This window comes from Nicotiana attenuata, chromosome 10 (assembly GCF_001879085.1).
Source record: "Nicotiana attenuata strain UT chromosome 10, NIATTr2, whole genome shotgun sequence".
Classification (NCBI taxonomy): domain Eukaryota; kingdom Viridiplantae; phylum Streptophyta; class Magnoliopsida; order Solanales; family Solanaceae; genus Nicotiana; species Nicotiana attenuata.
The window spans coordinates 40,637,654-40,665,540 of record NC_031998.1 but is presented as its reverse complement, the minus strand read 5'-3'; the positions used below and the strand labels follow the sequence as shown (position 1 = coordinate 40,665,540).

The 27,887-nt window shown below is 35.2% G+C and overlaps 2 protein-coding genes across 2 annotated transcripts; both read right to left on the bottom strand.

The window, feature by feature from the left end:
- On the bottom strand, positions 549-14,057 carry LOC109233734 (GDSL esterase/lipase At5g45960-like). The gene is made up of 5 exons (XM_019399600.1): positions 13,757-14,057; positions 11,035-11,165; positions 3,369-3,602; positions 2,052-2,310; positions 549-742 (listed from the first exon to the last, which is right to left on the bottom strand). Exons 1-5 carry the CDS (start codon positions 14,055-14,057, stop codon positions 549-551), a joined length of 1,119 nt encoding a protein of 372 aa, XP_019255145.1.
- LOC109233353 (phenylalanine ammonia-lyase) lies at positions 21,564-25,725 on the bottom strand. Its single transcript, XM_019399204.1, has 2 exons — positions 25,142-25,725; positions 21,564-23,511 (listed from the first exon to the last, which is right to left on the bottom strand). Exons 1-2 carry the CDS (start codon positions 25,528-25,530, stop codon positions 21,762-21,764), a joined length of 2,139 nt encoding a protein of 712 aa, XP_019254749.1. The 5' UTR covers positions 25,531-25,725; the 3' UTR covers positions 21,564-21,761.

The window sequence follows — 27,887 nt, the reverse complement described above, 5'->3', positions numbered from 1 at the left end:
GCTCTATTAAATATTACATCTTATGAGTATCACAAATATTTCTAGATATCTTTTTAAAGAAAATTCTATATAAAGTTATAAAAGTACATATAAAAATGATATATTTATGTATACTCTTTTGATAGACTAAGATCATTACTGTAACAATAAAATACAATACAATATAATGTAATACAATACTAACGATAAAGGCATAATATCTAGCTTTTTTGTTGTATTGTATTTTATATTAGTGACAATAGGACAAGATAGAATAGTATTATCCCGTCAATTTATTTTATAATATGTTATCCAATTTTAGCAATCTTATGGGACCCTGTCTTCAGCTAGCAGATCGAAGATATTTATTACTTACTTATCTACTTAGGATTTCATTGCGAGCAATATATATTCCATAAAATTACAAAAGGTGGGGAAAAAAAACATGAAATCGTACCGAACGAAAAAGGGAGAAGAATCAGAAATCCAAACTTGGAAATACATGTTTCAAAACAATTTTCAATCACTTGTTTTCTCTTTTAATTTCTAATTCTTCACAAAGATATTATTTATTGTTTGATAGCAAAATCAAGTATAGGACGCAAGGCTTGGAACAAAGTATAATAAGTAAATTGAGTTGGGTGGACTGAATCCCAAAACATATGTTGTGAAGGATTATTGCAAACAATTGACTTTGGATTGCAGAGAATTGAAAGTTCAACAAGTCCACTTCCACAACATCCCTTGGCCACTTCAGTAAGACCTGCAAAAATTATAGGTATGGTCTTAATTAGGAAGACGACAACGACTACAACAACAACCATCCTGTAAAATCTCATAAGTGGGGTCTGGGGAGGACAGTGTATACGCAGACCTTATCTCTACCCTGAGGGGGTAGAAAGGTTGTTTCCGATTGACCCTCGGCTCAAAGACGAAAAGAGACAATATATCAACATCACAAGAACCAGTAAATAAAAGGAAAGCAAACAATAACTACTCCCTCCTTTCCAATTTATGTGAACCTATTCGACTGGGCACGGAGTTTAAGAAAAAATGAAGACATTTTGAATTTGTGGTCCTAAACAAGTCAAAAAAGGGTCCAGAGTATTTGTGTGGTTAAAAAAGCTTCTCATTGAGGGTAGAATTGAAAGTTAAAGCTAGGTTGTTTTCAAATCTAGAAAGGGGTCATTCATTTTTGAACAGACCAAAAAGGAAATAGGTTCACATAAACTGGAATGGAGGGAGTAGTAAATAAGGTTGACACTATAAAAATAGAAGAGTAGTATGAACACAACATTGGCGGTCTTAATTAGGAAGAGTTTAGCTTATATACATTGACATTGTATATAAAAATTTTGCACTATCAGATCAAACTAAAGGGATCTAAAATTTGACCTTTATGGGTTCGAGCTCGGAAGCCTACCACAAATCATTTGATTTGTAGGGGTTCAAAGTCAATTGTTTATATTATTTAATTTTTGCTTAACACATATATAAGTCCAAGCCAAATGTGATGACCCGCCATGTCATCACGCCACATAGGTGCCATTTGGCATATATTAATGCTATGTAGAAGCTTACATAGGAGGAATGCTAGTATTTGTGAGAAGATTCTAGAGAAGTATGAACATTTCTTTTGGAAGACCCTAGATCCCTATGGATTTCCTAGGAAAGTTCTCGGAATCTTCTAGGTTTGTAGAGAATTTTAGAGAAAGCCCTTAACTTGTAAATATTAAGGACTTGTGCAACAATTAATATTTACATACTAGTCCCTAGGAGATTAGTATATAAAGTGGGCCATTCATTTGTAATTCACCAAGAAAATAATTCAAATTCTCTCTAATACAAAGCTTCCTTCATGAGCGAGTTGTCAAGTGCCGCACGTGTACTTAGTTAAAGACTAAGGACGTGACACAAACTAAGTAATGTATAAGGAGTTCGGATGAACCGAGTAATTACACTCTACATCTGCCGGTCCCTCATGTAACTATGCTTATAATAAGTGAAATTAGTAACTTATATTAGACAAACAACTTGCTGCGACAAATTAAATTAAAATTTTGGGCACTCACCATATTTAGTTGGATCTTGTATCATGTCGTTTAAAGGATTATAGGTATCGAGGTAGAATAATTTTGTGTTATGAATTTGCATAGTCTTTAGTAAATGCTGAAGAAGCGAGTTGTACTCTCTTGCAACAGCAGAGTACGATTCAACACATTGGCGGGGTTGAAGTGCGCTGCCGGAATTTATCGTGATGATCAGCGGCAAACACCCGAATGGCGGAACTCCGGCGACGGCGATGGTTCGAGCTCCCTCGTTCATCAAACCCTAGAACAATTTACATAAAGTTTGTTTATACTACAAATTATAAATATAAATATATCAAACGGGTAAATTTTACAAATGGTCATATAATTATGATTTTTTTCCACCAAGTCATATAACATTACTTTCTCACACAAAAATCATAAAATTTTCACTAACTCACATAAAAATCATAGGGACCGAAAAACATAATTTTTCGGTAGCATTTTCTTATTTCATGTTTTTTTTTGTTTTTTATTTTCAGTCTAATAAATAATCATCCAATTAAAATAGGAGAAATATATATTTTTAGCTGCTCCAAAATATAATAGCCGATAAAATTTATATTTTTATATATAATATACATATTCTATACATTTTTTGTTTAGCGAATGCATTTAGTTTTGGCCGATCAGTCATTTTTGTATCTTTTTTTTTAAAATAGGAATGACCCAACCCAACCCAACCCAATGCCCATTTACACATATTAAATAATACTAACAATAAATTCTTCCCCCATACAAAACTTAGTTTGGAATGCATGAGATTCTAACAAAATAAGAAAAGAAATAAAAGGTATAATTAGAGAGCACTTAAGACAAAAATGCTATAAATTTGAATGAAAATCTTGAAAAAAAAATAGAAGTGTCGTGCTTTGAGATATTCATTTTTAGCATTATTTTAATTTATATATAATGATATTATGATTTTTGTTTGAAAAAATAAAGTTATATAATTTTGGTGAAAAAAAGCTATAATTATATGACCATTCACATTTGATATACCATTTGAATTTTCAAAAGCTATACCTTATAGAAATTCATTTTATCTTGAATACTGAATGATCAAATTAGTCCAAAAATATTAAGTTCCTTGGACCACAGTCGCATGTAAGATTTATATTTGGTGGGTTCAACCTTCATTATTTTTAATATTAAATTTTGTTGTACTTTTGAAAGTTATGATTTTCAATTTAACTTTTGATATATATATATATATATATATATATATATAAACAATAAAAATGTTAATTTCAAATTTAAATCAACTACATGGCTTTAATTTATGAGAGAAAGACTTACCTGGACAAATTGCTGCAGCAATTGCAACAAGAATTGCTGGTAGGCAGAGACTTTATAGGTATGTCTTCGATATGGGGTATTATAATAGTTTACAACGAAATCATTTGTCCCTGCACTTATAATGAATGTTGCTTTGCTTATTATCAATTTTGTCTTTTCTTTCCCTATTGCATTTTCAAGTCTCTTTTTATATTCTTTGAAATATTCCAGCTGCTTTTCCAATGGAATTACGCCCTGCCATTCTCAAATCACAATCTTGTCAATATTTCGTTAAATTATATAACGTACATATTATTGTAACCACGTGATGCATGAGAGAACTACTAAATCCATCCCAATTTATTACTCCCTCCGTTTCAATTTATGTGAACCTGTTTGACTGGGCACGGAGTTTAAGAAAAAATGAAGACTTTTGGAATTTGTGGTCTTAAACAAGTTCAAGGCCCAGAGTATTTGTGTGGTTATAAAAGTTTCTCATTAAGGGTAGAATTGTAAGTTTAAGCTAAATTGTTACCAAATTTAGAAAGGGTTCATTCTTTTTGGAACAGACCAAAAAGAAAATAGGTTCACATAAACTGGAACAGAGGGAGTACTAGATAGTATTTGATTGAACCTGAAGTTTAAAAAAAAAGTTTTTTGAAATTTATGATCTAAAACGAGATATAAATACTTGTGACTATAATAATCACATCAATGAAAAAAAAAAAATTTAAAGTTAAATTTTTACTAGAAACAAATTTCAATTATTATTTCTATACCGATTAAAAAGGAAAGTGTCACGTAAGTATGGGAGTGAAGTGCACGGTTGGCCACTAATAACACATGTATTTACTTTTAAGCCACCGTTTAAAATGTCTTTAGTCTTTAGCCACTGCTTTAATAAACTTTAACTGCCCGGACGAAAATACCCTTCTGCTCATGTCCTTAACTTCAGGACTTCAGGACTACATGTCCTTAACTTTGAACTTGGAACACTAAGTTCAGGACTTCAGGACTACATGTCCTTAACTTTTTAACCTGTAACTCTAAGTTCAGGACTTCAGGACTACATGTCCTTAACTTTTGAACTTGGAACTCAAACTTCAAGACCAAGCGTCCTTAACTTTTGAACTTGTAAGTCAAAGTTAAGGACCTATTGTCCTTAACTTTTGAACTTGTAACTGTAAGTTAAGTACTGCTTGTCCTTAACTTTTGAACGTGTAACTGTAAGTTAAGGACTGTCTGTCCTTAACTTTTGAACTTGGAAATCAAAGTTAAGGACCTATTGTCCTTAACTTTTGAACTTGTAACTGTAAGACTGCTTGTCCTTAACTTTTGAACGTGTAACTGTAAGATAGGGACTATCTGTCCTTAACTTTTGAACTTGGAAATCAAAGTCAAGGACCTATTGTCCTTAACTTTTGAACTTGTAACTGTAAGTTCAGAACCTATTGTCCTTAACTTTTGAGTTTGTTAGTCTAAGTTCAGGACCAAGTGCCCTTAACTTTTGAACTTGTAATTCTAAGTTCAGGACCAAGTGTCCTTAACTTTTGAACTTGGAACTCGAAGTTCAGGATCAAGTGTCCTTAACTTTTGAACTTGTTACTGTAAGTTCAGGATCCATAACGTAGTAGAAAACCAAACGTTATTTGTCTTTTCACAAAAAAAATAAAATAATAATTGCAATTTACATATAAGATTGATGTTAGATTTGGCTTGGATGCAACATTGATAAGACAAATCTACATAACCTTTTCATTACTAGTCTGATGAAAATACAAGTGATGACGATTTAGTTGCTTCTCTGTATGAGCAAAAATAATTGCAATTATGTATGTATTTCTTAGTAGTCTGCACACGAGAAGATCTAATCTCTCCAATGATAATTATCACTATCCTTGAACATCACGGCCAGGCGAGATGGGAAGGGTGAGAAGTTCTTCGAGGTCCTTGCCAAGGCTACTGCGTTGAGAGAAGCAAGGGTTTGGGAAGAAAAGCAATGGAGGAAAGGGTACAATTGTCTTTTCATATTAATTTTAATAGGGTAGTTGCTATTTTTGCTCAATATTAGAATTGCTGGAGAAAAAATAAATACCACCTTAAATAGTGGCTATCCCACGCCATTTCTACTAAGTATGGTGCAAGTCTAAGTTCCACTTATGTATGTTATGTAATGTCAGAGTTCTACTTGTTCTTCTTTGGGAAAAACCGTCATGTTTACCACTCTACTTTCAAATATTATTTATTTTTAACATCCGTTATATTTTTTTTGGTAATTAAATTTTCTATTTACCAGGGAAAATATTTACAAGTAATTCAATAAAAACCTATACAATCCGTTCTACACTTCTCTAATCCCCTCCCTCCTCTATACTTCTACTATCCCCTACATGGGTATCAATTCAAACTATTCAGCCAGTTTTCTACATTTTTGTTGCTTCTACAGTGGGCTTCCTGTACAATCTGCTTACACAGTATCTCCCATCCTCTTTCTCTTGCTTGGAATATTCTTGCATTTCTTTCTTGCCATACGTAATACACAGTTGCTGCTAGTATCATCTTGAATACCTCTGTTTTCCCATTCGTTCTTTTAGTAAACTGAATTGCCCATAGCAGTTCTTGTTCCCAGCCCTGTGGTCTCCTGCTTATCCCTTGCCAGCTTAACAGTCTGCTCCAAAGTTCACTTGAGTATCCACATTCAAAAAACAAGTGCTGGATACTCTCCCTTCCTGTTTTGCATATCACACATTTGTCCTCTACTTGCATACCCCATTTCTGCAGTCTATCCTTCGTGTACAATTTGCCATGAGCCGTCAGAGTTAGCATGAAGGACCATCTAGGACAGACTGCATTTTGGCAAACTACTTTTCTCCAGCTCACTTTTTCAAAATTCCCTCGCAGCCTGTGGTAAATTGCCTTGATGCTGCATTTCTTCATTCTCTTTACTTCATCATAGCTAAAGCCAGCTTTTTCAAGTGTCTCCTTTGCCTTCAAAATCTTTCCCACAAACCATGATGCCTGTTTTACTTGTATTCCCCATACTTCTTTGCCCTTGATATAGTAGCTATGTATCCATTGAATCCATAGCTTATTTTTCTCCCTACATAAATCCTAGTAATGCTTGCACACAGCTGCCTTGTTCCATAGTGCAATCTGCATGATGTTGAAACCTCCAGCAGTCTTAGGCATGCAAATTTTTTCCCATGCTAACAGGGCCTTTTTTGACAAATTGCTCTCACCTGTCCAAAGAAAGCTTCTGCAGATGGATTCAATAAGTTTTGTAATCCTTTTGGGCATCACAAAGATATGTGCCCAATATGTCTGAACAGCAAAAAGCACACTTTTTATGAGCTGTATTCTGCCAGCATAGGATAGGAACCTAGTTGTCCATGATGTTATTCTTCCTGCAATCTTCTCTATCAGTGGTTGGCATTGTGCAATGGAAATTCTTTTTGTGCTTAATGGCACTCCAAGGTATCTCACTGGTAGCTCCCCCTTCTGTATTCCCAAGTAATTAAGTATCTCATCTTGGACCCCTTATGTAATGCCTCCACAGAACAAAGAGCTTTTGTTCTTGTTGATCTTCAAACTTGAAGCTTTTGAGAATTCTTGGAAACCACTGAATATGAGCTGGACTGACATCAAATCTCCCCTGCAAAACAGTAATAAATCATCAGCAAATCCAAGTTGCAAGATTTGCATCTTTGCACACTTGGGGTGATAGTTGAAATTTGGGTCCTTGTTGAGCATTTTCAGCCTTCTTGTTAAGTACTCCATTGCAAGCACAAATAAGTAGAGGGATAAGGGGTCCCCTTGCCTTAAACCTCTTTGTGCTTCAAATGGCCTAGTTTGAGCTCCATTGATCAGAATTGTGTAAGTGACTGTCCCAATGCACCTCATTATCCACCTAACAAACTGAGCAGGAAATGCTAAAGCTTGCAACATTTGCTCCATAAAATCCCACTCTATTGAGTCATATGCTTTCTGCATGTCAAGCTTCATCATACACCTAGGTGATACTCCTTTCCTCCCATACCCTTTGACCAACTCATGGCTCAATATGATGTTATCAGTTATAGCTCTTCCTGGGACAAAAGCTGCTTGGGATTTATCAACCAAGACATCCATCACATATTGAAGCCTTTTTGTTAGTACTTTGGAGATCACTTTGTAGATCACAGTGCAACATGATATAGGTCTAAACTCTTTTATGCTTGTTGGGTTTTTGACTTTAGGAATCAGAGTTATGGCTGTGCAGTTCACTGGCTTATACATCTGTGCTGTTTCAAAGAACTCCTCCACTGCCATTGTCACTTCATCACCTATACTCCTCCATGCCTTTTTGAAGAAGACTGCATTAAAACCATCATATCCTGGGGCTTTCAAATCATTGATCTCCTTCAGTGCCTCTCCTATTTCTTCCTTAGTAACTTTGTTGATCAGTTACAGCTGTTGTTCTCTATTCAGGGTATACCCCATTTTGATGACATTAGGATCAATAGCAGGAATGGCTTCATCTTTTGATCCCAGAAGTGTCCTATAGTACCCTAGGACTTCTGCCTCTATTTCATCATCAAGCACCAACTGTCTCCCTGTATCATCAACTAGCATTTGAATTCCATTTGTACTGTTCCTTTGCTTCATTTGTGCAAAGAAGTATCTTGAATTAGAGTCTCCCAGTTTTAGCCATTGCACCCTTGATTTCTGCTTGTATACACTTTCCTCAATTTTCACCCATTTTTCTAACTCCTGCTTCAGTTGTTTTTCCTTATCAATTAGTTCATTGTCTTGCTTCCTGTTACTCATATCTTCCTGCACAGTCTGCAATTCATTCCTTGCTTCTTTAATCTTCCCCTCCAAGCCTTTGTAGTGCTGTGTATTTATCTCCTTAACAAGCTCTTTGGTTTTCTTTAGCTTTTGCCATACTTGCTGCATTTTACCAGTTTCACTTCCCTCTTTCCAGGCCTTCTCCACTTGTTGCAGAAATTGTGGATGTTCAGCAATACAATTAAAGAATCGGAATGGACTGCTTTTCTTCCTGTTCACCTGTGTAATCATCAACTTCAAAGGAGAATGATCAGATATTAATGGTTCTAATACCTGAATCTTCAAGGCAGGCATATTCATCATCCAATCTATATTTACCAGTCCCCTATCTATCCTGCTATATACATGGTTATTTGTCCATGTGTAGTCCCTTCCCATATATTGCAACTCACTTATCCCAGTATCCATCATGTATTCCTTAAAATCTTTCACTTCCATGTCCTGTACTTCTGTTCCATGCTGCCTATCATTTACATGGAGGATTGCATTAAAATCACCCATTGCCAGCCAGGGCCCTTGTTGCATGCTATTGATCTGCCTTAGCTTAGCCCATAGAGGTTCCCTGTCTTTAATAGTATGCAGCCCATAAACAGCTGTGAAACTGAATGTCACTGGCTTTGATTTCATACTAATTTGCCCATGAATAAGTTGATCATCAATTTCCTTAGGATCAAAAATGTAAATTTTAGGATCCCACATTACCCAAATCCTTCCTTTTTTTTTCCTGTTCTGGCATTAGAAACTGATTCCCATCCTGGAGCTATCTTTCTAATTATATCTTCTGCTTTTATATCTTTTACTCTATGCTCTACTATAGCTATTACAGCCTTATTATTTATTCTGACAAACTCCTTTACTTCTTCTGCTTATAAGTTTTATTTATCCCTCTTACATTCCAAGTAACAACACTCATACTGGAATGAAATAAGGATAGTGTGAATACCCTTGATCTCCTTGGCTACTGGTCTGACTAGGCCCTACAGCATCACTTCTTTGCTCATACATCAAGCTCTGAAATGTGTTGTTTTCATCTATGCTTTGAACTGCCTGTTGCTTTGTTATGCTTGGCCTTGCAGCTGATTTCCCTGCTACTGTGACCCATCCTGCTTCTCTACTTTGTGTTCCTTCTCTCCTTTGTTCAGGCTCAGTCCTTTGTTGTTCTGAGCTTACTTTTATCTGATCTTTTTCCTTCTCCTCATTTCCTTCTTCTTTCTCTGCTCTAACCCATACCATCCTTCCCTTAGTTATCTTCTTCTGCTGTAAATTCCTTTGTTGCTGCATTGGCTTCTTACTTTCAATACATTCATGCCCTATTTTCAAGCATTTACTGCAGTACTTAGGTTCCCAGTCATACTCCACCTCCTGCATCATTTCCTTTCCTTTTGGATCTTGAAGTTTCACTTGTTTAGGCAGAGGTTTAGTAACATCCATTTCCACTAGTAACCTTGCATATGAGATCCTTACTGCTCCTGTCGTACATTCATCAGCATAAATAGGATTTCCCAAGGTACTTCCTATTTTGCTTAATGCAGTCATACTCCACCAATTTACAGGTAGATTAGGCAGCTTAACCCACAGTGGAATAGTTTTTAGTACTTCATCATGTAGGCTAAATTCCTCCGACCAAGCCTTCATAATCATTGGTCGATTATTAATCGTATGTGGCCCTGAGAACAATACTTGATCCCTTTCCTCAATGCTACTAAATCTTATAATGAAATAGTCTTCATTATGGTAGTAGATCTGGGGTTTTGTCGAGTACTTACCCACAGAGTTCACAAATCTGTCCATAGCTCCAATCGATGGTGATTCACCTATGACATATAAGACCAAAGCATTTTTCCATTTAGCAGTCTCCTGCTCCACATCTTCCGCTTCTATTTTCGCCATTTTCTCTCCATTTTGCACTATTGGAGCTATGAATTTCAAATTCATGCCCTTCATAGCCAATTTGTTTCCTCCCACCACGTTTGCCCATGTTTTGGTCACAGCCTCAACCTGATTCCCTTCATCTTTGTTCTGCTCAACAGTACCTTGATTGCATGGTACTGTTCCATTAATTTTCAGCTCACTTCTTTGCTCTTTGCTTCCCGACTCATCTCCTCTAGTATTGACTACCATTGGAGCTGGGGTGTTCATCCCTTCCTTAATCTTTCCTTTTTTTCCTAGCTAAATCTCCTTCTTCACTGTGTTCTTCAGCTTGTAAGTTCTTCGAGTTAGATCTGGGTTCTTCAATTCGTATCCCTTTTGGGGACACAAACAGCTCTAGCACCGCATTCCTTGTTGCCGAGGATCGTTGTTCATCAGTAGCATTCTTTTGCTGGTTCCGCTTAGGTCGTCCCCTCCCTCCCATGGCTTCCTGGCGCAGGTTAGCTGACCACGCTATTTTACGTCGAGAGAATCAGTTAGAGAGAGAAGCTTATTCGGCTGTTTTTATTTCTCGATATATATCCTTATTGTTAGCAAAGTATTCAAATATAGCCCTATTTTTAACGGAAATCTACATAGCCTGATTTTTTGATAAGGTTACTGCTACGTGACATGCCATCTTAGCACCGTAGCCCCATTATAACCATTCCTGATACTCTCTTCCCCTTCCATTGCATAGGAGTACTTTTCTGAGCATGGAAATTCCCAAATCGCACTTTATTACTACAAAGCTGATAATTGGTAAGATTGAACTTTAGACACATTAATATTACTTCCTTTGTCCTATTTTATGTGTCACGGTTCAAAGTTTGAGGGTTTAATTTTTTTAAATTTTAATTAAAAATTCCGACAAAAAATCTTTAAATATTTTGAAATAAAACATACATATATAAAACTATGTAAAAAGTATTATAAGTCATGAGAGACGCACGCTTAGTTGAGCAGTGAGGGGATCAAAGCCGGAGCTACCGGAGGCGAAACTAACTCCGGTCATGAGCTCCTCCAAGCTAAGACTTGGATCCAAATAGGGTGGCACAAAATCTTTGATTCCCAAGTATGAAACTGTTACAAAGACAAAACAACATGGTTAAAATAAGGATTTTAATGTCAACTTACTCTAATGGAAATTTTACATATCAACGTAATCTGTTATAAAGTGTTCATTGTGCTATTTTTTAAGTTACTAATTCAATTATCATTCTGTTAATAACCTTTTAAATTATTATTATTATATATATATATATATATATATATATATATATATATAGGATTGCATTGACAATGTGTTAGTACATAAGTTAAATGCAATGCAATTTATAAATTTTCATTACACTATCAATACTGTAGTTTAACCTATTATAGTAGGTTAGTTACCCTTTTTATTCGGTTTCCAATAATACATGTCATATAGATTTACTTGCAGTTAAAAGTAAATTTGAGTGACTTAGTTGCATAAACAATTTTTATATTTCCGGTGCATAAAACTAAAATGAAAAAGGAAAGGAAGAAATTTACTTCTGTGTACTAACAATATGTACAATCTTTAATACTCTCTAGTTAAAATGACGAGTCAATTACTCAAATGGTCACTCAACTATCTCAAATTATCTCCTAAAGTCACTTTTCTTTTGTTTGTAACAACAAAGTCACTGAACTATACCTATTGCACTCAGAAGGTCACTCAACTAGATTTTTCAAATTTTGAATTGCCAAATACCTATTTTACCATCTAAATTATAAATATATATCTTTTTTATTTTATTTTTAAACTTTTTAATATTATAATTTTTTCTTTTTAATTTATATTATGGACTTACCTATAGAATAAATAGATATTATTTAAAAATTAAAAAAATAAAAAGTATTTAAGCATCTATAATGCTGGAATAACAAAATAATGAGCATAGTAAAAGAATTAACTAGAATAATTTGTTTGTAATAAAAATTTTAGTATTAACAACAAAAATTAAAAAAGTTATTTACACAATTCATAATGAAAGAAAATAAAGGTTGTAAAATATACATTCCATGCACGTAATATAAAAATAATTATTTAAATAAAAGTATTTTTATAATATACATTATATATTCTTGAAAATATACTCAATTATATATATATGTATATATATATATATTCCATGCACGAATTAACGTAGTATATTTTACCCTATACAGATAGTCCCCCTGCTTTCCGGTGACATAACTTTGTATCGTCGGAAAGTTGGTAGAAACATAATAATATAATTGAGCATAATTTTCAAGAATATATAATGTATATTATAAAAATAACTTTATTTAAATATTTTTATATTACGTGCATGGAATATATATTTTACAACCTTTATTTTCTTTCATTCTGAATTGTGTAAATAATTTTTGAATTTTTGTTGTTAATACTAAAGTTAATATTACTAACAAATTATTCTAATTAATTTTTTTCTATGCTCAATATTTTATTATTCCAGCATAATATATGCTCAAATACTCTTTTTTTAATTTATAAATAATATTTATTTATTCTATAGGTAAGTCCATAATATAAATTAAAAAGGAAAAATAATATTAAAAAGTTTAAAAAAAATAAAAAGAGGATAAATGTTTATAATTTAGAGGGTAAAATAGGTATTTGGCTATCCAAAATTTGGAAAATCTAGTTGAGTGACTTTCTGAGTGCAATAGGCATTGTTCAGTGACCACTACAAAAAAAATTGGAATTCGCTACGAACGTCATTGCTAATCTGTCGCTAAATCGCCCATAGCATAGCAGAATTTCTTGATTATCTGTCGCTAATACGTCGCTAAATGAGATTAGCGATGGATTTTTCTGTTTAGCTACAGAATTTGGCCGTCGCTAAAACCAGATTTTTTAGTAGTGGACTTTGTTGTTGCAAACGAAAGTAAAATGACTTTAGGAGATAATTTAGGATAATTTAGTGACCATTTGAGTAATGGACTCTTAAAATGACCTATATAACAACAGTTAACACCATGACTTGCAACCAGAGGCGTCCCTAAGATTTGGAGGCACCGGGGGCACCACTATCTTTAACATAGTCATGATGCATACTAATTACTAGCTATAAAGTTTGGCGTGCAACTCTTTTAAAACTTGATGATTATGCTAAGTTTAAACTCTTAGTTTGAAGAGAAGCAAATTTGACACTTTTTTAAAGAGTGATTTACCCAAATTAGATGGGGAGCGAAAACTAAAGAAAGAAAAAGAAAATTTGGTCTAATGATTTTTTGAGGGGTAAATCAAAAGAAAAAGAGTGATTGGAGCGGACATTATAAGAAAAAAAACCAGAAAAAAGAAAGAAATCTGGGATAATAAATCGTTCAAATAAAAGCAAATTAAATATTAGGGCATTGTTGTCGAACCTTTGTCATCCAACAAAAGAGCAGACATGACCAGTGCCACTGCCCCCAGTCCAACTTTGACTATTAGGGTGCCTTATTTATATATACCTTTCTAAGGTGGTAGGGTGCCCTACATATATATAGGATTTTTTCCGAACTTAACGGGTGCCCGTGACCCCTCTAACATAAATGCATGTCCGCCTCTACTTGCAATAATATTTCACTATTTATAGAGATTCTAATTAGATAACACATAAAATATCGTTTATAACCTGTTATAACCAGTTAAAATTTACCGATGTAATCTGTGATGAGTCGGCCATTGGTGAACCTCCCGGTAGGTTTGTGGTTTACAAAGTCCCTTCCATAGGGTGCAAAGTTGCATTTAGAAAGAGTGTTTATGTAGTTGTTATTCCCTGAATCAACAGTGGAGTCTCCGAATACTAAAACAGCTGAAACTGAATTGTTGAATGGCCATTTTTGCAAATTTTTATTATCAGTTAATGTTCGAGCTTGAGCTCTACTTTGGGAAATGATAATCAGAAGAATGGACAAGAAGAGAATAACAGTCTGGACAAACTTGCAAACAGAACTCATTGTGGCTAAATATTTGGAAAAACAGTTGAGAAATTCATGAGCTTTGAGTCGTTTATATATGGTAATATATATAATGAAAAAAGAAGAAGTTTTGTGTAGTAATAATATGGTAATAATAGCAGTGGACCTTATTGCAGTTGGCGACAGGAACAAATTTAATGGCAGAAGTAGGATCGAGCATTTGCGCTCCAACAAATTTGGTCTAAGGCCATACTTATTTCTAAATTTAGGTAAAAGGTCTTGCTTTGCGCCTACGCTTTTTAAAACACTGCGTGTGAACCTTTTATGTTGCTCTTCTAATTGTTTAGGCTACATTTTACATATGGTTAGTGATGGCAAAATGCATTAAAAAAATAATTATTCATCCATATTATTTACTAAAAAATGAGTTGGATACTGAATTTTTTAACTAAATGGATCAATGGTTCACTTTTATATTTACAAAAACTAAAATTGGGGGTTCCACAAATTTGAAAGACTATACATATTATCCACCGGTTAACTCATTTTCTATCAGTATTAAATATCGGCGGGTCAAATATTTTTATCGTTTTTACATTAACATTTTCGACTCATCCATATCCGATATGGTTAAAGGCCTAACATATAGTGACTATGTGTTGAAATTAGGAAAGAGAAATTTGAGAGATACATATTTATAAAAAAGGATTCACTTCAATTCATTGATGCCCACAGGATTTAAAATCTCATAGAGTTGTTGACTATTTCTGAACGGTGGTATACCGAATTTTAGACTCCTTTTTTTTTTTCATACTCAATTGGTCTCCTGCATAAATACCATAGAATTAAAATGTAATACAATATCTTTAATTTCTAGCCGCCAAAAATTAGATAACGCTATAAGCCTAAAAGCTAACTTTAGATATGCAGTTAACTCTTAGTTCAGATTTATACCCCAAAACTTTTCTTTAAGTTTCTCACTCTTGGGTTTTTAGTTACACCCAAAAAATTTTCTTTAAGTTTTAACTCTTGAATTTTTAGTTCTACCCAAAACTTTTACAACCTCACAGCCTTAAAGGCGGGGAATGTTAATGGCCAGGGATTTTGTACTTCTGATTTTGATAAAATCCGGAAATTTAATCCTTTTGGTTAACTTTACGATCGGGAAACAAGACATTTGACATTTAGCCATTTTATTGGATGGCTCCATAAGAGAGGGCTCTATGTTTGTGTTCCTTATGAAGAGGACGTCTCATGATCATCCGGACACAATTGTTCGAATTTGTAATCCCTTTTTTGCTTCTAAGTATGAGCAAAATATTAAGAATGATTTTGTTCATTCAAACAAATACGATAATGTTTTTAGGAAATGTAAGTTTTGCTTCATTCCATTCATACACAAGTGTTTATAACTTTGCATATACAACATAAATATCTTGCAAGAGAATTGCGATGGGGCTGGCATTTATTAGGTCTAGCCGGTACTTAATTCTGATTCCTTCTATTTCTTTCTGGAGCTGATCTAGTAGTCCCCAATCCTTTTCTTTATTCTGAAGCCACCTTCAGAAACTTCCGGTACTGATTCTTGCGGTTTCTGCTGCTCTGATGCAACAGTCCCCAACATTCATTGACATTATTATCTTTCATCAAAGTTATTTTCTGGCAACTCGCTTCAGGTACGCCCCTGCCTTATGTCAGCTTGTGATCCTGACCGGTATGGTTCAACCGATGTTTGGAATCCACCGATCAAAGTTCAATTGACCTTGACTCCATGCCGTAGAAGATGTCGATTTAATAATCTGATCATCTTCTACACGAATTTTTGACTCGTATCTGTTACGAACATCTTCCCACATTATTTCTTGAAATTCTAACAAACTCTCCTTCAACTTTCTTGAGGCATCAAAGCTTATTGTAATAACCCTAATTTAATTAGAGGTTAATTTATAATTTTATAAAAATAAAAAAATAATAATAAGAAAATAAAATAAAAAAGAATTCAGGTTAAAGAGTAATAAGCCAAAGGAAATGCAGCATAAGCTTATTAAAGAAACAACAGTAGAGCGCAAAAACAGAAAAGAAAAAAAAATGCAGTAGGAGAAAAGAAAAGAAAAATAGGGATTCTCAACCCAAATCATCACGGTAATGATCCTTAACTTTTATATGAGTTTATTACTTGATTTTGAGATGATTTTTATTGTAGAAACATGGAGAAATTATTAGAAATTGAGAAAGTCTAGCTCTATGGTTCTTCAACCTTATTCATCAATTTGACGTTATCAAATTTTGATTTTGATTCGTGTTCTGGAATCCTCTCATCAAAAAGAATCCGTTGGTGGTCATGCTACAAAAATTCTGACCCGTTAACCAGAGTTGACTTTTTGGGTCAACCTTTGACCACGAGTTGGACTTGCTCTAAAAATTAAAAGGATGTTCACCTAAGGGTTTTTGATCATTCTAAACTCGTTTTTGTGTAGTTTGAAGTGATCCAGAGACTCGAGAGTATGTTTTTGAGTTATGGAAAGAGTGTTTAGATTTTGAATTCGATGTAAGTGAGACTTTAAACTTTGCTTCTTGCTTTTTCAAAATCCGTTTTAAAAGTATGTTTTGTCTGCCTGGTCCATATGTTGGGACGAGCGTGCGCTTGACAGAATTTTGTGGTCTTTGACCAGCCGCAAATTTATATTATTTTGTGAAAAGCTAATATTATTAAATAAGTGATTCGTGGTGTGATGTGATGTGGCGTAGCATCGTGCTATGGTGTCACGAACCAATTTCCATTATAGGCCATGATGGCGCCTAACACCGTTGTTAGGCAAGCAGACAGTGATCAAACTAATGGTTTCCCCTTTAAATAAATTACTAAGTGGATATTAATTTCTCATTTATTAAGAAGATTTAGAAATTTGCAAATGGAACACAATTAAGCGGAAGCAAATGAGTACCAATAATAATCATGTAAACAAATCCAAAATCATAAGTCTACTGGTGTGTGTGCAGGATTTGGTGTCAAAAGTATGTGGGCAATCTAGTAGAATATACAAAAGAATGCTAGCCTACTATCTGAAAGGAAATACAAAGAAAAATAAAGCATAGGAGAGACTCCAGCTGCTGTAGAACGGCTCGTAAGGCAGCTCACCGTAAAGTCTCGAGATGGGGATAAAATCTGCGCACCAAACTGGCAACCAGATGCACTTGCCTCAGATCCTGTACAATTAAATACAGAAGTGTAGCGTGAGTATATAAATAATATGTACCCAGTAAGTATCAAGTCTAACCTCGAAGAAGTAGCGACGAGGGGTCGACTCCGAAACTTACTAGGGCTAACAATATAATAATATGAAGTTCTAATTAAGCATGATATGTAGAGATAAAAATAAAACTCAGAATAGGAAATAACTGAAAAATGCTTCACCACAGTTAAGAACCCAAATTACTTCCCTCATTTAAAACAAATGATCTCTCAAACATTGAAGCTATACCAATTATAAAAAGGGGCTTTCAGTTCTATTATCACACACAAAACTCCGCCGAGGACGTTCTAACATAAATGTATACTGTCGAGGGTCAAACGGCGCGAACCATCCGAGGCGATCGGCCCGCTACCATGAGAGTAGTAGAAGGAATTACCCCGCTCGCGGATCATACTTGCGACGCCGTTAAATATAAGTTTATCAATAAATCATAACCCTTTCTTGATTCTTTTCAAAATAAAGACAATTCAACTTGAAGCTTTTAAATCCTTAAAAATCCTTAACTTAGTCCCATTTGATACAATTAAAAAATATAATCAAGTAACGGTGTCCACAAGCATGGTGTAAACCTAAAACTATCCGGACATAAACAGGAATAGTAGCTACGTACGGACTCTCGTCACCTCGTGCGTACGTAGCCCCCCACAAATAACAACACATATTAATTAAGTTCACCTAAGGGGTAAATTCCCTCTTACAAGGTTAGAAAAGAGACTTACCTCATCTTAAAGCCTACTTCCCAATTCAAGAATGCACTCAAACCTTCAAATTTGATGCCAAACGACTCGGAACTAGTCCAATATTACATAAATCAATCAATCCATGCTCAAAAGTTCATATCTCCACTATTAAAGTGACTACCCAACCCAAATTGCAAGATTCCTAAAATTTACCCCCGGGCCCACATGCCTGGATTCCGGAAATTTTCGAAAAAAGGTTTTACCCATAACCTGAGGAATATAGGTATATGACTTTTACTAAGTTCCATAACCATTTTCGTGGTAAAGTCCCATTTTTTTTAAACCCTAGGTTTTTCATCTAAACCCATGATTTCTACTAATTTTCATGTTAAAATCTACCCACAATCTATTTATTAAACTCACATTAAGTAGAAATTACTTACCTCACAAAGCTAGGTCGAAATCCCCTCCTTAAAAACTCACCAATCGCCCAAGTGTGGAAGAAAATGTGATAAAAATGGCCTAAGTCCATATTAAATGAACTCCCACTGCCCAGCGATTTTGCACCTGCAGTGCATTCGCCGTATTTGCGGTCCCACACATGCGGCAAGACCTTGCATGTGCACCTTTTCCTCACCTGGCCGGGCTCCGCATCTGCGGACACAAGGAGCCGCATCTGCGAGCCTATTCCGCTCTTGCGACCACAGTGCTCGCATTTGCCGTCTCGCAGGTGCGTAAATTCCTCAGCACCTGCGTTGCCTGGGCTTCCTTCGTATTTCCGCTTATGCGGCTCGTGGCTCGCACCTGCGAGCTTGCACCTGCGGCTGGCCAAGCGCAGGTTCGATTATGACAGAATTGGGGAGCTTCAGCTCTTGCTCCAAGTTTCCAACTTGGTCAGAGCCTCGTCCGATTGCCACTCGGGGCCCCGCCCGAACGTACCCACAAGTCTAGAATCATAAAACAGACTCACTCGAACTCTCGGAACGCCTGAAACAATATTAAAACTAAGAATCACGCCTCAAGACCGATTGAATCAAACTTATGAACTTTAAGTTCTTAAATTTACTTACAATGCGCCGACACGTACTTAAACTACTAGGAAAAACACAAAATTTTACGTGCAAGTCTTAAATGACATTACGAAACTATTTCCGGTCTTGGAATTTCATTTGGACCTCGATATCACCAAATCCCGCTCCAAATCAAATTTAAAGAACTTCTAAAACATTCAAGAACTAACTTTCACTATTAGGCGCCGAAACGCTCCCGGGTTATCCAAAACTCGATTCGAACATACGCCTAAGTCCAAAATCATCATACGAACCTATTGGAACCGTCAAATCACGATTCTGAGATCGTTTACTCAAAATGTTTACCGAAGTCAAACTTGGCCTTTTAAGCCAACCTTAAGGAACCAAGTGTTCCGATTTCAACCCGAACCCTTCCAAATCCCAACTAACCATCCCCGCAAGTCATAAATAGTAAAATCATGTACGAGAAGTCTTATTTAGGGGAACGAGGTTCTAGAAAGCAAAATGACCGGTTGGGTCGTTACATTCTCCACCTCTTAAATAAATATTTGTCCTCGAATGAGTTTAGATTCATACCCGAAGTGCTGAATAAGTGTGGATATCTGCTCCGCATGTCCTCCTCGGACTGTGATGTGCCATAGTATTTCGGCACTTTTGATACCAATTACATAGACTTTAGTCGTCTTTCAATGTAATTGTAGTTGATTCTTATAATGTTTTGGTGTTTTGTAGTACATGAGACTTGAAGACCCAAACATATGGAAAAGAATTCAAAAAGTGACAAAAGAGTAGAAATGCAACAAGTATGCGACCGCAGAAGTACTATGCGAATCTCATAATCACCGCAAACTGAAGCAGCTATTTTGACCAACTAAAGAGAAGATTGTGCGGTCCATTATACGGTCGCATAACACTTCTGCGAACCGCATAATGACCGCACAACTGACATTAAAGAACCTGCGTAGCACTTCTGCGATGGAAAATCCGGTCGCATAACTGATATATGGAACGCATAACGGAAATGCGGTGGAATCTGGGCTGGTGAATCTGAAATTCTGCGACGCAATGATCAACTATGCAGACCGCATACATGGTCTGCGACCATTATGCGGTCGCATAAGGTTTCTGCAGGGGTATTTTTGTCCAAATTATGACCCCGACTTTGTCCACTATAAATAGATTTACTAGGGTTTTTGTGGGGTATCAAGTCTGAAAAAGGGACTTCATTGAAGGCATTGAATACACCATTATTTTGGAAGCTTTTGAAGAGAGAATCTTACATTTTTGTAAGCTTTATGACTCTATTTATTGCTTTGTTTTTGTATTCTAGTATGAGTAGCTAGTTCTAAATACTAAGGTGTGGATCCTAAATAGGTGTAATGTTAATGGGCATTTAACATTGTGTGTGTGTGTGTGTGTGTGTGTGTGTATATATATATATATATATATATATATATATATATATATATATATATGTATGTATGTATGTATGTATGTATGTACTACTTTAATTATATATAGCTTGTTATAGTATATGTTAGTGTATTCATTACTTCCCCTGCAATAACCGTCCAACTTTGGTCGGTATTCTTAAATATAAATACTTTAAATTTTATAAAATATTTTAAATAATAATATAATTATTAAAATTTTAAAAATTGGATCCACATTACTGGCCAAAGTTGGTTGGTAATCAAAAAGTTGCTTTGACTAAGCAAGTCTGACCAGTTCGGTTAACTTTTTGACCAATATGCCGACCAACTTTGATTGGTATGTAATTTTAAAAAAATGTAAAACATTTTTTTTGTGGTTTTCGTCCATGTTGAACGGTTTTTTGGTCGCTTTTGTTGACTGACCAACGTTGATCAGTATGACTTGGTCCGTTTTTACCTGATTTCTAGTAGTGCAAAACCAAACACAATGTCGACATTAGTTTTCTTAGATCTCAAAATCAGAATTGGTGGATAGGGGGCCCTTGCATTTTGGTCTTTATGCTATATGGGGTCCTCTCACCAACCAATTCAGTATTTATATCTTTGCATACTTCTCTATTGTGCTGATTTTCAATGTTTGTAAGTGGACAAGTGAAAAGAAAGGGAAAAAACAATTTCTTTATTCTACGCAAAGAAGTTCTTGCCTTACCTTAATGCATATTTTAGCCGCTTCCAAAAATAATAATAATATAATATACATATAAAGTACACTTTTTAACAGGCGAATGCAGTTACTTTAGATCGTATTGTGAATACAAATACATTGGCAGCTGACAAAGGTGACAGGGAGGAAGCCACTAATGACCATCACTATTGTCACATTACGTTTAAATGTCTCTCCAACTTGGTGTCAAATTGAAATGCTGTTCAAGAGAGGGATAGACTTAACTACTTCCTACTTAGATACTGTCATTTTCAAAGGATCGGCAAAGAATTTAAATGTCTGTATTATTACAATTAAACAAGAATACATTTCTTTGATTTGTTATCTTGTTATTGTAATTTAGAAGAGACGAAGTCATTGTTAAAGGGGACAGCAGTAATAATCTTTTGTATAAAAGAGATAATAATAATAATGATAATGAGATAAGAGTAAAGTTTCAAGATCACATATAAGCACATTGTCACTTTTCATTTATTTTTATTGAAAAGAGACTTATATAACTACAAACCAACATATTCAAGAGAGTTTACATTTAATTCACCCCAAAAAGAAAAAGTAAATAGAAAAATAACAAGTAATTGAAAAACATTAACAAAGATCCTGTTGTTTGAGAACCAACTTCTAACAGATTGGTAGAGGAGCACCATTCCATTCCTTGAGACATTCTAACAATGAATCAATTATTTGTCCATTGCACATTGCTGTAAACACTTTGTCACATTCTTCACCTGGTGACCTGACTTTTTCTCCTGTCAATAATTCAGCTCCAAGTTCTTCTCTAACAAATCTGTAGAGTGGATAAGATCTGCATTCCTTTATCCTGTTGGCAATTGCAGGGTTACCGCTTTCAAGCGCGATTCTTGCACTCTCGACTTCTTTTGGCAACACGGCCTTTAACTCGTCTTCAAAAGCTAGTATCTTTTGGAAGATAGAGCTGTTCGCGTTCTTCTCATTTTCGCCATTTTGTAAAGCGTGGTCGACGAGTACTTGCCTCAGTTTCTGCATCAGTGGGTAGTTGGCGCTGCAGGCGTCATCAGCGTATGCAAAGACGTATTCCCTGTCCACGACTCGAAGCAGGTCCTTTTCACAGAATCTTGATGGATGAAGTTCTCCATTGGCACCCATTGTCAAGGTCCTCTTAGCGACTTGGCTCACCGTGTTCTTGACTGCATTCCTCAGATTTTCTTCCAAATGCCTCAAGTCTATCGCTTGGCAGAGTGCGACTAGATATGTGGATGACATTAGCTTCAAGATGTCAACGGCTTCAGCTGTTTTTCTAGCTGAGATTAAGCCCAAGGAGTTCACATCTTGGTTGTGTTGCTCGGCACTTTGTACGTGGTTAGTCACTGGATTTGCCAAGAATTGAAGTTCTGAACAGTATGAAGCCATGGCAATCTCAGATCCCTTGAAACCATAGTCCAAGCTTGGATTCCTTCCTGCTGTCAGATTAGATGGCAACCCGTTGTTGTAGTAATCGTTGACAAGCTCGGAGAATTGGGCAAACATCAATTTCCCAATTGAGGCAAGGGCTAATCTAGCATTGTCCATAGAGACACCAATTGGTGTGCCCTGGAAATTACCACCGTGTAACGCCTTGTTTCTTGAAACATCGATCAAAGGGTTGTCGTTCACTGAGTTAATCTCTCTCTCAATCATCTTGGTTGCAGAACGGATGACCTCAATTTGAGGGCCGAGCCACTGGGGTGATGTTCTGAGGGCGTAACGATCTTGCTTTGGTTTTTGAAGAGGATCCGTTTCGTGAAGCTTCTGAGCCGCCTTCACATAAGAGCTACCATCCAAAATATGTTCCATAATAGCAGCAGCCTCAATTTGTCCGGGGTGATGCTTCAACTTGTGTGTCAAGTGGTCAGTGAACTCGGGCTTTCCATTCATTACCTCAGCGAAAATAGCTGAGAGAACTTCAGAAAAGACCGCGAGAATGTTAGCATCAAAGAGAACCATTGAGGCCAAACCAGAACCAACTGCAGTGCCATTCACAAGGGCAAGGCCTTCCTTAGGTTGCAACTCGAAAAATCCACCGTTAACTCCAGCAACACGGAACGCTTCTTCAGCATTGAGGGTCTCACCATTAGGTCCAACGGCTTTGGAATTAGGCCGACCTGTGAGTAAACCGGCAATGTAGGACAAGGGGACGAGATCACCAGAGGCAGTGATTGTGCCGCGAAGGGGCAAACATGGAGTGACGTTGTGGTTAAGCAATTTGGTGATTGCTTCCAAGATTTCAAATCTGATGCCAGAATATCCTTGTAGGAGTGTGTTGATCCTAACTAGCATAGCTGCCCTTGTCCCTGATTGTGGTAATGTGTGACATGACTCTGTTCCATTACCAAAAACTCCAGCATTCAAGAACCTGCCATAGCAGTATCATCAAAATTAGATACAGCCAAATCTCTCTATATCACCATCCATATATCATAATCATTCACCGTAAAAGCCAAGTTTTTCTCGGAATGGATTTTTATGTCAGGTTATAATATATGTTCTCTATAACAGCACTTCACTATAGCACCAAAAAATATCGGAACAAACGCGACTGTTATATAGAGGTTTGACGAACTACTGTGAGCGGTCTAAATTTCGGCCCTTATTTCTTTCTTCATATTGTAAAGGGGAGCAAAGCCCGTTTTTTGCTCCCTCTATTGATAGAAAAAGGGCACTCCTGCCGTCATTTCAGTGACTCATAGGGCTTCCCTCAGCTCAGTCGCCACACAACATCAAGTCATAGTAATTAAATCAATCTGTAATGTTATTAGCTTTACTATAGTAAAAGAGAGGAATAGGCCGTAAGTAAGAATTATGTAGGAAAAATAAAAGAAACACTTGAAAAATGTGAGAGTCATTATTTATTTGTACATCATTTTCAAGTAAAACAATTTTAAGTGTGTGGACAACTTTGTAAGGAGTTGGGTAAGTGTTCAAGACTTTAAAAAAAGTGACCTTTTCGCCAAAATCTAACAAATCAAGAACTAAAAGCAACCAATTTATTTTTAATTATTCTTGTTAAGAAAGTGACAATTCCCAAAAAGAGAAAAATATAATATTGTACTTAGTCATTTAGGCATATTACGCCAGCATTTATTGGAATTTGGTATTTATAGGATTTAGTAAGGTAGCACATGGCACGAGACTGAGCCGTCTGAACCAAAAATGTAGGAAAGGCTAAACTGTCAGCACGTGCCCACATGTCACTTAACTCATCTCTTTATGGCTCCAGCTGGGGCAACTAAACTATACCACACACTATTTCGGTAAAAATTTACTTAAACCGAATGTATACACAAAACCTATAAATATAAAATATATATTTAGCATAATACATTTTTTAAGTCTATTTACCATGTCAAAATTGACCTTTTCTTCCTATTAGCAAAAAATGGACAGTATTGTAACATAAAAGTGGCTATTAATCAAAAAGACATAGTATCTTTTCTTTTTTTTTTTTGGTGACGAAAAGACATGGTATCTGTTTTGAAAAGGTTCTAATTATGTTCTATAAATGTAAACAGTGTTGACACTTCCAAATAACACATCAGACAAGAACCAAACAATAATAACAAGTAGAAATGACACCAGGTAGCTATTTAGATATTAGTCAGTTAATTTTTCAATTTAAATTTTCTTTCTGGACAAAAATATTCTGAATTATCCTAAAATAAAAATTTTAGTTTAAAATTTAAGGACAAAATAAATACTGACTAATTTCTAAAAACATCTTAAAAATGACTATTTGTGCACTTGCACCAAATAAGAATCACTTACAAATAACAATAGTAACATGCTTGCTGTGTATTAAGATATTTTTCCGTCTATTTCTGTCAAATTTTTCTAAGAATAACATATTCCTATATTTCCCATAAAAACATGTAAAATTCATAAGATCTGCCAGTTCTTCACTAAACCTTAAACACAACATATTTAAAAGGGTAAAATATTACTAATTATATGTTAAGCAAAATTAAGTTAGATGGAAAGTGGTTTACCTAATAAGTTCTTTTTGAAGAGCACCACCATTCTTTGTCCTTCTATGTGAAGTAGCACCAAAACCAGTAGTAACACCATAACTATCAGTTCCTTTACTCATACTATCCATAACCCAATCACTACTAGCTTTAACACCAGCTCTTGCCCCTTCAGAAAGCTCCACTGTTACAGTTTTAGCATTATCTTTTGCAGCAATAGCCGCAACTTGAGCCACTGTTAAAGTCTCACCTCCAAGTTTCACTACTGGTTTCCTATACTCAGCCACCATTATCTTCACTTCATCTAAATGGCTACCTTTCAATGAATCAGCTGCCATTTCCCAGTTTAATGGATCCACTTTAACGCAAAAATCCATTTCTTGGTGACCATTTTGTGCAACACCGGCCATTTTTTTTGTGTAGATGAAAATGAACTGATTCAAGAAAATGGACAAAAGTGTAAAGGGGTTGATTTAATTTGTCTAGGGAAAAATTGAAGGTATATTTTGGAGCAAGAATTGGGTTATTAATTAAATGTGAGGATGGGTAGAAAGATCCTGGTTATTGAAGCTAAGAATTGTGGTATAAATAGAGGGATGGGTAAAATGTTTGGTAGGTGAACAAAATAAGGGACCCCTTAAATGATTAATATGAACCGTTGATTAATGTGTGAACAATTTCTTGGTAGGTGAACATAGGGGAAGATTAATATGGACCGTTGGATTAAAAATGTAATGTGCGGTTGAGATATGAAAACAACGTGGGTAAAGGATGTAACATGACTTTCAAAAGTTTAGGGGGTTGGTGGAATTGAAGAAAAGGTTTGGTGCTTTTGGGTTGTTGAAATAATAATTAAAATGGGATAAAATTAGGGATTTGATTATTAGATTGGGATCTTTTAATAGGTGGGGGTTGGTGAATTTGTTAAAGGGGGTTGTTTGGGTTGTTGAAAAACTCCTTATAACTTTTAACTTGTTATAAATAGAATTTTATTTATGGTGAATGTTTATATTTAGAGAGATTCTAGGGTTTATTACTTGGTGGCTAAGTCACCTTCTCCCTATAAATAGAGTGGTCCTATTCCATTGTAAATCATCCCAAATCAATAAGAATTCTCTCTCTCTACTTTTCTCTGCAATACTCTTCTTCTTCTTTTATTGTTTCATAACACGTTATCAGCACGAGACTCTAACCAATTGAGTAGAAGCTTTGGGATTGAGCATAATGATTGTCAATTGTTCCATGAACTTCCTTCATGATTAAATTCTGGAATTAAGGTAAGTATTTTACTTTATTTTTCTCTTTTAAATTATTGAAATTCTATAATTTGATTTTAAATACAAGCAAAGACAACAAAGTTTGATTATAACTCTAATGGAATTTGTAAGAAATTATAACCACCTGAAGTGGTAAAATTCTATGCCTTGCCATGATCAAATTCATGTATGATTGTGGGCAAAGAAGTGGAAACCCGTTCCATTGAATTTGCTTCATTCTCATTCCCTTAAGAGAATGTGATAGCAATATGTGATAAGTCTGAAAGAAGACAAAACTATTACCGTGAAGGTATCAATGGATGTGGACGTGGCAATAGACGAAATTATAATCGTCATCATTGTGATAATGAGAATAATAAGGATTCTCAAAATAATATTTCACTCTGTGAAAAATATTTGTCATCGATTTGACATGAGATTTTATAAAGCACATATAGATGATTATGGTCCATTCATGATGTGAATGTGACAACATCTGATTTATGAATACATATTCATTCTTCAAAGAATATGAACGTGCTAGTGGTAGTGAATATACCGCACTCACCTCTAAAAGGAGGTTTGAGATGATATATGAAAATAATGTCATTATTATAGTATGAAGTCATTGGTCACGTACCTATTGTACGCCGAAATATTTTGGCATTGTGATTGTTAAAAGACAACGGTAATGCAAGAAACAGATCTTGCATATAATTTTGACCATAACCATAATGGTATAACTTTCTCTTTAAAAGAGATATTCACCATATGGACGTTGATGAATATGTGGTAGTACCAAATTAATTGAGAGCTCTAAAAGAGCCAATTATACTATTTTGGAGAAACACAATTGACTACCAATAAGGTATTGTGTTGTAGTAAGTCTCAAAGAAACTTATTCAGTTTCCAAAGTATACGCGAAAGCGGTTGATTATATTGAGACTATAAATAAAAGAAAGATTTAATATCTTCTATTACTACAACTTGTAGCGGGGTAATATGTATGTGAAAAGCTACCCGCTTTATTCTCCAATTTGTACTACGTAAACAAAAAAATATCACAATGAAGTGGATATTTATTGATATAAAAACCCATATCATAATAAACTTGGAGTTTATTCATAATTGCACACATCATGGTGTAAACCTGAAGTTTATCAATATTGATAATTTATCCAATTGGCATAATTGGTTTAGCCATGTTAATTCAAGTATGATGTGCAAAAATAAAAGAGAATTCACATGGGTAAATATTAAAGAACTAGAAAGTTCTTTACGAATTCTCTTACATTGCTTGTTCTCATTAATTAATATACCAACTAAAATTGGGATTGAATCCCATGAATGCTGGAAATATCAAAGGTGAATATGAGCCCATTCACCTGCCATGTATACCACATAAGATGCATCTATGAGATGGTTACATGTGCAAATATTATTGACGCGCAACCTGGTGTTTGCGAGGTAACTTGCTCAATAATTTAATATAGAGCATAATTTCCAGATTT

Coding starts and splice junctions, on each gene's coding strand:
- LOC109233353 (XM_019399204.1), bottom strand. CDS start 25,530: ATGGCCGGTGTTGCACAAAATGGTCACCAAGAAATGGATTTTTGCGTT. Junction 23,512..25,141: donor CTTCAAAAAGAACTTATTAG/GTAAACCACTTT, acceptor CTGCTATGGCAG/GTTCTTGAATGCTGGAGTTT.
- LOC109233734 (XM_019399600.1), bottom strand. CDS start 14,057: ATGAGTTCTGTTTGCAAGTTTGTCCAGACTGTTATTCTCTTCTTGTCC. Junction 3,603..11,034: donor CCCTCACTGCTCAACTAAGC/GTGCGTCTCTCA, acceptor TGAGAATGGCAG/GGCGTAATTCCATTGGAAAA. Junction 2,311..3,368: donor TGCTGCAGCAATTTGTCCAG/GTAAGTCTTTCT, acceptor AAATTGTTCTAG/GGTTTGATGAACGAGGGAGC.